General features: G+C 44.3%; 1 protein-coding gene across 1 annotated transcript; it reads right to left on the reverse strand.

The window, feature by feature from the left end:
- EDEM2 (ER degradation enhancing alpha-mannosidase like protein 2) lies at positions 1 to 10,126 on the reverse strand. The gene is made up of 11 exons (XM_054274918.1): positions 9,997 to 10,126; positions 9,819 to 9,929; positions 9,696 to 9,735; positions 8,627 to 8,732; positions 7,477 to 7,602; positions 5,951 to 6,162; positions 4,690 to 4,831; positions 4,303 to 4,427; positions 3,051 to 3,195; positions 1,926 to 2,047; positions 1 to 1,000 (listed from the first exon to the last, which is right to left on the reverse strand). Exons 1-11 carry the CDS (start codon positions 10,113 to 10,115, stop codon positions 509 to 511), a joined length of 1,740 nt encoding a protein of 579 aa, XP_054130893.1. The 5' UTR covers positions 10,116 to 10,126; the 3' UTR covers positions 1 to 508.
- Positions 10,127 to 10,500: the final 374 nt, after the last annotated feature.

Below are 10,500 nucleotides of genomic sequence, written 5' to 3' on the forward strand. Positions count from 1 at the left end.
ATCTGAGCCTTCAACTCTAAATAAATAGCTTTTCTCCACTGGGCAGCAATTTTTCAACATGAACTACATGTTTATAAAGTGGCCAGAGATAAAAGATGGAGCACACAGAGAATTGCAGTGAAGCTACAGCAATTCTTCCTCTTCCCCTTATGACAAGAAACTCAGGCTCATTTTTATAGAACAAAATAAGCTACTATCTTTCTGTAAGCCTCTAAAACTCACAAAATGCAATAAAAAGGTACATTTAACATGTAGACCTTTCTTTTTCTGGACACCTGTTTGATATTCAGGCAACCAACTGCTTTGAGATCAGCAGCTCAACAGCATTAACAGCTGGTATCTTAGTCATGGCTTAGAAAGGAGCAGTAGCAGAATTTAAAGGGAAGTTGTTTCACTTCATAATAGAATTCACATTGTGAGGTACCACACTTTCCATTATGAAACTATAAAAATATATTCCCAGAATCTGAAACGAGTTCAATAATTTAAAGTGATGATGCAAAGAGGATCAGGTGTTATCTAGGAAAACCTGTCCCAGAACTGCAAGCTTGGAGTTAAAGGATTGACTGGGGCAGCTCAGGAGGGAGTATGAGCTTTTCTTAGAGTTTCTCTTCTCTCCAGCTTTCTCTGAAGAGGCATCTTGGGAGTCTTTAGCATTTTCCCCTTCACCATGGTCAGGAGCTCTTTTGAAAGTGAATTTCTTGGTTTTCTTCCGTGAGTAGAATTCCCTCATCAAGTCCTCCACCTCCCACTGCTCCTCTCTGCGCTTCCTGCAGCAGTGCAGGGCAGCAGGGTCGATGGGATGAGCCTCAGTGTTGAAGATGTACCCTCCAGCATTCAGGACACACTCCCCATAGGGCGTGACCACCACATCAAAGTCTGAGCCATCATTGTGGATGAAGTTGTCAGGGTCAAAGAGCAGGTACAGGTATTTGATTGTTTCAGCCAAGAAGAAGGATTCCATGCGGTTATCCAGCCTGTGGTCCCTCAAGTCTTTGATCTACAAGAGAACAGAGTGGGTTAGAGTTACACTGAATTCAGTAAGTTATGAATTTAGGGAGAAAAATAAAACCAACTTGGAATTCATTTCCGTTAAACAGCACAGTATGACACCAACTCACCCTGTATCTTATTAGAGAATGGGTTGGGTTGGAAGAGACCTTAAAAATCATCTCATTCCATCCCCTGCCATGGCAGGGACACCTTCCACTATCCCAGGCTGCTCCCAGCCCTGTCCAGCCTGGCCTTGGGCACTTCCAGGGATCCAGGGGCAGCCACAGCTGCTCTGGGCACCCTGTGCCAGGGCCTCAGCACCCCCACACTGAAAAATCCCTTCCTAACATTTAAACTCCTCCTCAGTTCAGTCTGGGCAAGGAGAAGAGATTCCCATAATTTCCCCACTAAACAAAAAAAAAATCATAAGGCTTTTACCTACTTACTCCCAGTATTTTTAAGGAGCTTTTTGTAAAATAGAGCTTGATAGCATGTTTGAAATCCTCTATTAAATAACTTCATAAAAATCATTCACTGTACTTCTCATGTGTTTGACCAGCTTTTCAAGAAATAATGGGAAAGCCAAATCACACACCTGGCAGGAGCAGCCTGCATGAGAGTACTCCTGCTCAGCTGCAACACCTACTAGAAATGCAGGAGAAGCTTCTGGTGCTTTCCCATGTTTTGGGCTCTGGGGCAACAGCCCATGATAGAATTTGGCCCAATGTGAGGAAGCTACAGCCAGAAACATGACCAGTAATTACCAGAGCAGCTTCACAGAGAAATATAAGGGGTTTGTGGAAAAAAAAAAAGTCATGTTTTGCCCAAAATGATTGCATGAATCAATGACAAAACATCTCTCATGAGAACACCTTCTGAAAGCTGATTTTTAGCAGCCCTTCAGCTGCCATGGCAGATGATTTAGCACTCACAGTTGCAAAGCCACAGTCCACCTTGCTGATCTTCTCTATGGACTCCACAGCATCTCTCCCCAGCTCCAGCAGTGTGGGGTCTCTCGTGGCACGGTACAGATACATTGCGCTCTCAATCAGCTCTGCAAAACACCCAAACATTGCCAGCACAAAGATTATCACACCACACACAGAGAACATGAGCTATTCCTTGAACTAATTTAAAAATACTTCAGCATAATCAGGTGAACAGCCTGGTTTCAAACACAGATTTCCTTTTTCTAAGGATGTGCTACAAAGAAATTCCCCCTAACTAGCTCAGGTAAGAGTGACTAATGCTCCCTCCCACATTCAGCAAGTGGGAGAGAAGCAGGAGACAAAAAGATTAATACTCAGTTGTCAAAGTTAACAAAAAATGCTTCTGGAAAGGATTCCAAACAAGAAATTCAATCCTCAAAATAGAGTTTTTAAACAATAGAGTGGAAATACTCTATACAGACAACATAAGCACCATCTGTGTTTACTTATTAAAGGAACAGGTCTTTTATATATAAATGCCTTTGATAGTTAGGGCTCATGAGTATTTTTGGTAGATTTGTCCACCCGAACACTCAGACCAAAAGGAAGTTCTTTATTCTCATTTACATTTATGGACCCACTAATCAGGTTAATTTTTTTTTGTTTTGGTCAGAATTGTAAAAAATGAGAAAAAAGAGAGATAATTTCCTTACAGTATCACAGACAACACAGAATCCCTCCTAGATGCAGAACTGGAACAGTCTATTCACACTCACTTTCACTTCCCAAATTTAAAGGACACAAGCAGTCCCTTTAACATTTCACATGACTGAAGCACCCATGCCAGACAATGTAACACTTAAACATGTCAAATCCCACACTGTGAAAAAAATTAATTACCAGGCCGCCTTTCAACAGTAACACTATGGTTTGCTTCCTGTTTCCTTCCTGTCTTTGTGAATGGGGGAAAACAAAATCTGCAGCTTTAACTCTGGAAATCCCAGCTGAAATCCTGGCAGGAACTGAGTCAGAACAAAACTGGGAGGAAACTGTGGTGCTGCTAACATTTGATCTCCCAACCAGAGCTAAAGCAGGAGCTCATATCCCTTTTAATTTCAGCTTTTTTACCAGGCCTGAGTGGATATCCTTCCCTCTTGTCCACTGTGTATCCTTGGGGAATGTTGTAGAACTCAGGCAGGCCCCCAAACTGCTTCCAGACCGTGTAATAGTTGAGGAAGGTGCGCATGGCATTGTCCACATCCCCAATCAGGCTCTGGAGACAGGAAACAGCACACAAACATGGCAGTGAAAAACCAGCACAGGAATTTGTGGAATTTTTCTTCACTCGGGGTCACCAAATGTGGTGGTGTTCACAGGGGTCCCAGGATGAGGGAAGAGATGAGAATCTGACTCCATGTTTCAGAAGGCTGATTTATTATTTTATGATAAATATTATATTAAAAGAAAATGATATATTAAAACTATACTAAAAGAATAGAAGAAGGGATTTCATCAGAAGGCTAGCAAGGAAAGGAATGGAATGATAACAAAAGCTGATGACTCTCAGAGAGTCTGAGCCAGCTGGCTCTGATTGGCCATGAGTTAGAAACAACATGGACCAATCAAAGATGCACCTGTTGCATTCCACAGCAGCAGATAATTATTGTTTTTCTTTTCCTCTGAGGCTTCTCAGCTTGTCAGGAGAAAAATCCTGGCAAAGGGATTTTTCAGAAAATATCATGGCTACAGGAATTGATGCAATAGCATTGCTCTAGGCAAGGAAATACCCAGTGACAGAAATGGGTATTTCAGCAGGTCTGAGTGGGTAACTGATACTGGGCATGATGCCTTAAGAACAGCTAAGAATTAAAAGCTGCTTTTCTGGTGGATCACATTCCCACACCTGAAATCATACGAAGACTCTGATGTTTTTTTAACGAAGGCTGTGTTTCTTCAGTCAATCACAGCATCCAATCTCTTAGTTAGGGAAACAAAGTCTCAGTCCCAACAAGAAGACTGATGAGAAAGCAAAGCTCTTGATGGGAAAATATTCACACAAATGAAACAATTATGAGGTGATAGAAAAAGAGGTGTGTGGTTTTTTTTCCTCACATTCCCATTTGGATTATGGGACCACTGTCAGTGGAGTTTGCTGCCACAGAAGTGCCCTCTCATCATGCTGAATGGGAGACTATAGAAAAAAATCAACATTTTCTTCAACATCACCTTCTACAGGCTCAGGCTACTGCAGATTTCACTAGAGAATAAACCAAACTTTTAAACCTGTACAGATGAAATGATATTTGTAACTTTTTTCTTGAAGACCAGCCCCTGACAGATGAAGAGAATCAGCAGATGCTGCTGGTATGACAGCTCTTACCTGCAGGCCTGGCCAATAGGCCTCCAGGGACTGGAACACAGGCATGGACACTGTTCCTTTGTACATCTGAACCCACAGGTACCAGTCATCAAACTTGGTGTAATTCTTGATAGCTTTGTTATATTCTGTAAAGAAACAGATGGGTAGGTAAGCCATCTGTAACAAAAAGGAAAAAAAAAAAAAGAAAAAAAAGAAAAGCTTATTTTTAAGAATGAGAGAAGCCCCTTTTTCACTTGAGCCATGTTCAATGACTGATCAGGGTGCTCACTTTGGTAACTCCGTTATCACAGACTGTTCAAAAGAATTACAGCAAAGCTTTCAGAACAGGCTTGAACGTGCCCAAATAGATCCTTCACCTCCTCCTTCCCACAGAAAACAAGGACTCACCTAAAAACATGGACATCAGCTCCTTGTCCTGCAGGAGGATGGCTCCTTTAACCAGGTACTCAAAGTAGGAGTCCACCCCTGCCCCAATGCCAGCATCCTGGGCCACCCACTTGGCAGTGATCACATCAATGTGGTTCCCCACCTGGAAGGGGTGAAGGACAAGGACAGAGAGGCTTAAAGTGACACAAGAAATCCTGGTACTGTTTTCAGATCATCAGTTTCACAGATATACAATGTCCATTCCAACCAGCATTTTCTCCATTACAGGACAATATAACTGTTATGCTTATATGCAAACTGTAGAAAATACAATTTTCATGCTGATAATATATTTTATATATCTAATAAACATTTTATGCTTCCAATATCAATGCTTCACTGGCTAAAACAACACATTATAATGCTACTGTAAAAATGCACAATTTCAACATGAAATGTTTGGTCATAATTCTGATCTTACAAATGAGTAGAGAAGGATGGAGAGGTGCAGATACGGAGGCCAAGAATGTCAAAGGCACAAGAGCTGCCATGTTAATATTTAAGTATATGCTGGCACTCTTCAGCCTGTGAACAAACCCAGCTGATGGAGGATTAAATACACAATCATGTCTTTCTTAGCAAATGTGAAAAAAGCCAGCAATGATCAAGGATTTGGGGTATAAATCAAAAATAAACAAATCCCAAAGCAAACAAAGGGAAACATTTCTTCATGGCAATAAACACAGGGTATAAATAAATCTGTTTCAGATTTATTTACTATGTTGGTGCAACATCAACACTTCAGAGGTTGAAAAAGTAGCAACAGAAAAGACCAGGAGACAGTGAACACGGAGATAACACTCCCAGCTCTGGGTGTTCCTGAACCCCAGAGCTGTACAGGCTGTTAATATCTCAGTGCACTTTACTCTTGTTCTCTTCCCTAGGCCTTTGTCCCTCCAGGCATCAGACAGACCCTTCATTTAATCTGCTCCAGCTGCTGTCACAAGAGCTGCAGCTCCCAGCAGTTGGCATTTGTGTCCCAGCCACATCTGGTGTGGCCCAGAACAATGGATAATGCTGGGCTGCTGCAGTGAAGCAGGGATGTGGATGCTGCAGGTGTTCAGCAACAATGGCAAACACGAGCCTTCAGCCCAGTTAGGAGCACTGTGGGTATTTATCCGACTCCATCTCCTCTCTGTTGGTGCTTTTTCATGCCTGGAATTGCATCCACAAAGCCAGAGGAAAAGCAGCCCAGCACATCCCCAGTCCTTTGCTCACTCACCAGCCCAATATCCGAGCGATTTTTCCACAGTGCCTTCAAAGCCTTCCTGGCAACGTCCTCAAACACTGGGTCACCAGTGAGGTGGCTCAAGGTGGCAAACTCCACTATAAAGGTGCCAATTCCAGCAGTGCAGGTGACTGGGGTCTCTCCAGGGTTTACTCCATGCAGCAGGTTCACTGTGCCATAGGGCATCCCAGTTGGGGTCTGGAAAGCTGAAACACAGGATTTTGGGGTCACAGAAATGCTCAGTGTTGTGTTTTACAGACTCTGAATCAAACATGTGCCTCACATCCCACTGGAGTAACTGGCTGGCGTAACTGCAGAGAACAAAATGAGAACTTGAGTGTGATCCTGGGAGGGTCAGAGAGGGTACACACTGTCAGCATGATATTTCCTGAAAAATCCCTTCACCAGGATTTCTTCTCCGGGGAAGCTGAGAAGCCTCAGAAAAGAATGAAAACAATAATTATCTGATTGTTTGGGAATGTGGTCTGGAGATCATTTACCCAACAGGTGCATCTTTGATTGGTTCCATGTGAATTGTTTTTAATTAATGACCAATCACCATCAGCTGTATCAGACTCTGAGGAGTCAGTCACGAGCTTTCATTATCATTCTTGTTTAGCCTTCTGATGTATCCTTTCTCTAATATAGTTTTAGTATACAATATATAAAATATATAAAAATATAAAATATAATAAAATATAGAGCATAGAAAAATATGCATAAGAAAATATAGAAAATATAAAAATATGCGTAAGAAAATATAGAAAAGAAAAAAATATGCGTAAGAAAATATAGAAAAGAAAAAAATATACGTAAGAAAATATAAGAAAATAAATTATAAGAAAATATAAGAAAGTAGAAAATAATATAAGAAAATAATATAAGAAAATAATATAAGAAAATAATATAAGAAAATAATATAAGAAAATAGATATGATATGATACGATATGATATATCAGCCTTCTGATAACATAGAGTCAAATTCTCATTTCTCACCTCGTCCTGGGGACCTCACAGCACCACAGTACACACAGTCCTGGGAAGGTCCTGGGGATCACTTCCACCTTGCCAGAGCAGCAGATTGCACCCCCACATTTTTTACAGCACAAGCAAGGTGGGCACTGATCACACTGGCCAGCAAAGTGCAGCCAGTGAGGCTGTGATCAGCCCATGGGTGCACACAAGGGAACAGTGCCATGCCACGAGGGCACACAGCCCACAAAGAGCACATGAAGCAGCATCTTCTTGTCTTTACAGGCTGCTGTCTCACACCTTTATTCATTATTTATATTAAATATATTTCCCCCTCAGCAAGCAACAAGCACACTGATGTGTTAAGCACACACAGCACTTGGCATGCACACGTACAACATCATCCTCACAAATTAACCTGGAGCACTGAGCTTGGAGCTCAGGGACCACAGGACTGGTTTTTGAGCTGGCTCATCCAGCAGTGCATCTCCCACCACAGGCAGCTCCTGATCCCCAGCACAGTGACACACAGCAGACAGGGGCTCACCTGGCAGCAGTTTGCGAGCTGCTTCCTCAGCCATCCTCAGGAGGGGTCCTGAGCACGGCCAGCCTGCTTCCACTTCAACTCCAGCCTTCCTGGAGAGCAGGTGAGCAGAGAGGAGCCCTCCCACCACTGCAAGGACACAGCAGAATCCATTACACCATGTGGGGAGCAAGGAGTTTAGGGAAGAGAAGAGTGATTTGTTTCTTCCTGGGCAGCAGAAACATGTGGCGTGACAGGATAAGGGGTGATGGCTTTAAACTGCCAGAGGGAAGGGTTAGGTGGGATATTGGGAATAAATTCTGTCTGTGAAGATGCTGAAGCCCTGGCACAGGGTGCCCAGAGCAGCTGGGGCTGCCCCTGGATCCCTGGCAGTGCCCAAGGCCAGGCTGGACAGGGCTAGGAGCACCCTGGGGCAGTAGAAAGTGTCCCTGCCCCAGGAGGGTGGAATAGATGATCTTTAAGGTCCTTTCCACCCAAACCACACTCAGATTCTATGATACATTTATTTTTTCTAGGAAGAGTCAAGAATTTCAATGTTACAGCACTGTGAGTCATTAGCTATATTTAGCTATTACTTATCTAGCTAACACAGCTATATTAGCTAATATTAGTTATTTCACAGGCTTGTCTATGGTCACATAGCAACCAATTTTTAGCAGAAATTACACTGCTGCAAAAATTGGCACAGCAATATTTGGCAGGACAAACAACAAAAGCATAACTAACAGTTTTAAAAAACACTGTGTTATTTAGCTAGATGGCACTGAAGCAGTCAGGCATTCAAGGTGCACAACTCTAAAAGCCTTTGTGATTTTGAAGGAAAAAAAAAATCCCAGAAATTGATAATCTATACTTTAAAACAGTATACAAAAACAACAGGATAAAATCTGTATTCCTGCAGTGAAAAATATATTTATTCCAAAGCTGAAAACCTCACACCAGAATACTGAAAGTGCCACATCTACTTCTGCTTGTGTTGAGACAGGAAGCAAAAAGGGATGTGCAAAAACTGAAAGGAAGTGACGTTTGTTTGGGGTTTTTCTCTCTGTTTATGGGTCCTTTTACTCTGCATCCCAAATACCCTCTGACCACCTCCTCTGAGACTCATACAGGGAGGAAACCCAACACAGACCCCCAGAAAACCGCAGCTCACCTCGAATGTTTGTTTCAAAGACAGATGCGTTGACATCAATATCGAAGTCCACCCCCTCCTGCAGCACGTTGACAACTCGCTGGAACTCAGAAACATTTCCCAAGATCTGCAGGGAAACGGAGAATCAGGCTTGGAGTTCATGGAAAAACAAAGAGCAGCTCAATATTTGGGGCTGATTTTAGTTAGTTTTACTATTTGGTGACATCATCAACTACAGATATTCCTGTATTTCCCAGATATTACTGTGAAAAATGTGTATTTTATGACTGGCTTTTAGCAAATATTAAAATGAATATTATATGTGTGGTGTTAGAAAGTTATGCTGTATTAGCTTTCTTAAGTAGTGTGTTAAATATAGTTTTAGGTTACAAAAAATGTTAAAATAGAAACTATGCTATGTAGGATACTTTTTTAAAGAAAGGACTTGCAGCGAGACAGCAGCCACAGGACACCTGAATCTTTCACAGAAAGAGAATTTATTTCTCTCTTATCAGAAGAAAGGAACTTCTTCCCACCTCTAAGGTGCTGTTAGGATTAAGAGGAAGAAGCTGACACTGCCCAGACAGAATCCTGTGTTTGAATGGAATTTATGCATCATGTATGAGGTGTATGAATATGCAACAGGATGTTGCTTTTAAGGGTTAATCCTCTGTTAACGTGGGTCCTTTTTCGGACTCGTGCTCCGTAACTCTTTGTCTCTATTGTCTCATATTGTCCTAATTGTCCAAATTATTATTACTGTAATTATATTACTATTTTTATAACCATTTTATTACTATGAAACTTTTAACATTTTAAAAACAACCAATTGGCGTTTTTCACGTTACTAAAAAACTGACAGTTCCATCTTTCAAAAATCTTTTTTCACGCATTTTGGAACTTTACACAGAGGCTGTAAGGAAAGGGGTGCTCTGCCACTCTCCCTAAGGGGTGATGCAAAAGGGAAATGGAAAGCTCACAGGTCAATGAATAACTGACTTTTGGCACCAACCACATAAAATCCAGGTGTACAGGTGGCACACAGAGACCTTGAGTAGGCTGCGGGCACTCAGGGCTGCCTCCTACTCACCAGCAGCGTGTCCAGAGCGTCGATCAGAGTCAGGGAGAAGCTGCGGAGGAGAGAAGCGAGGTGAGACCCGGCAGAGAGAGGGGGGGTGGCCCATCCTCACCGCGCCCCGGGAGCGGCCCTTACCTGCCCCAGGTGTCCTGGCCGTCACATGTCAGCGGTCGCAGCTCGTCGTAAGGGAAGGCGCTCTCCAGGTAGTGCTCGTAGGCGTGGTAGAACATGGCCCGCACCCGCTCCCTGCGGCACAAGCAGGCGCGCTCAGCCCCGGCCCGCCTGGGCCCCGCACCGCCCGCTCCGTACTCACCGGTAGGAAGCCACGTCCAGCCCGCGGCCGGCCGCGCCGCTACTCGCCGGGAGCCGCAGCGCCAGGAGGCATAGCAGCGGGCCGAGGAAACGCCGCATGGCCGTGCCGGGAGCCCGCATGGCCGCGCCCCTCACCGAGCCCCGCACCGGGGACAGCGTCCCGCACCGGGACTCGCCTCCCGCTCCCTCCCGAGCGCCCTCACAGCCGCCTCAGCCGTGGCCCCGCCCACTCTCCCCCTCCAGCCAATGGAAGAGGTCTCAGCTTCTCTCTCCCCCGCCCTGCCGCCCCCTCCAGCCAATGGGAGCGGCGAGCGCTCGACGCACGCGCCGGCGGAAGCGTTCCGCACGGCGGGGCCGCGTCCGGGGCGGTGCGGGACGGGACGGAGCTGGCGAACGGAGGGGGGATGCGCTGGTGGATTTTGGGGTGTCGCTGCCGCCTCGGCCGGGCTGAGGGGCCCTCACTGCGGGAATTATCACCGGCACTGCTCGCAGAGAAACGGGAGGT

Source organism: Melozone crissalis, unplaced genomic scaffold (assembly GCF_028551555.1).
Source record: "Melozone crissalis strain CALT ecotype California unplaced genomic scaffold, PUWL_Pcris_2 ptg000017l_1, whole genome shotgun sequence".
Lineage (NCBI taxonomy): Eukaryota > Metazoa > Chordata > Aves > Passeriformes > Passerellidae > Melozone > Melozone crissalis.

What these genes read in the sequence shown, in the direction of transcription:
- EDEM2 (XM_054274918.1), bottom strand. Translation starts at nt 10,115, where the DNA reads ATGCGGGCTCCCGGCACGGCCATGCGGCGTTTCCTCGGCCCGCTGCTA. An exon ending in CTGGACGTGGCTTCCTACCG is followed by an intron (nt 9,930 to 9,996) that starts GTGAGTACGGAG and finishes CTTGTGCCGCAG; the next exon opens with GGAGCGGGTGCGGGCCATGT. An exon ending in GGCCAGGACACCTGGGGCAG is followed by an intron (nt 9,736 to 9,818) that starts GTAAGGGCCGCT and finishes TCTCCTCCGCAG; the next exon opens with CTTCTCCCTGACTCTGATCG.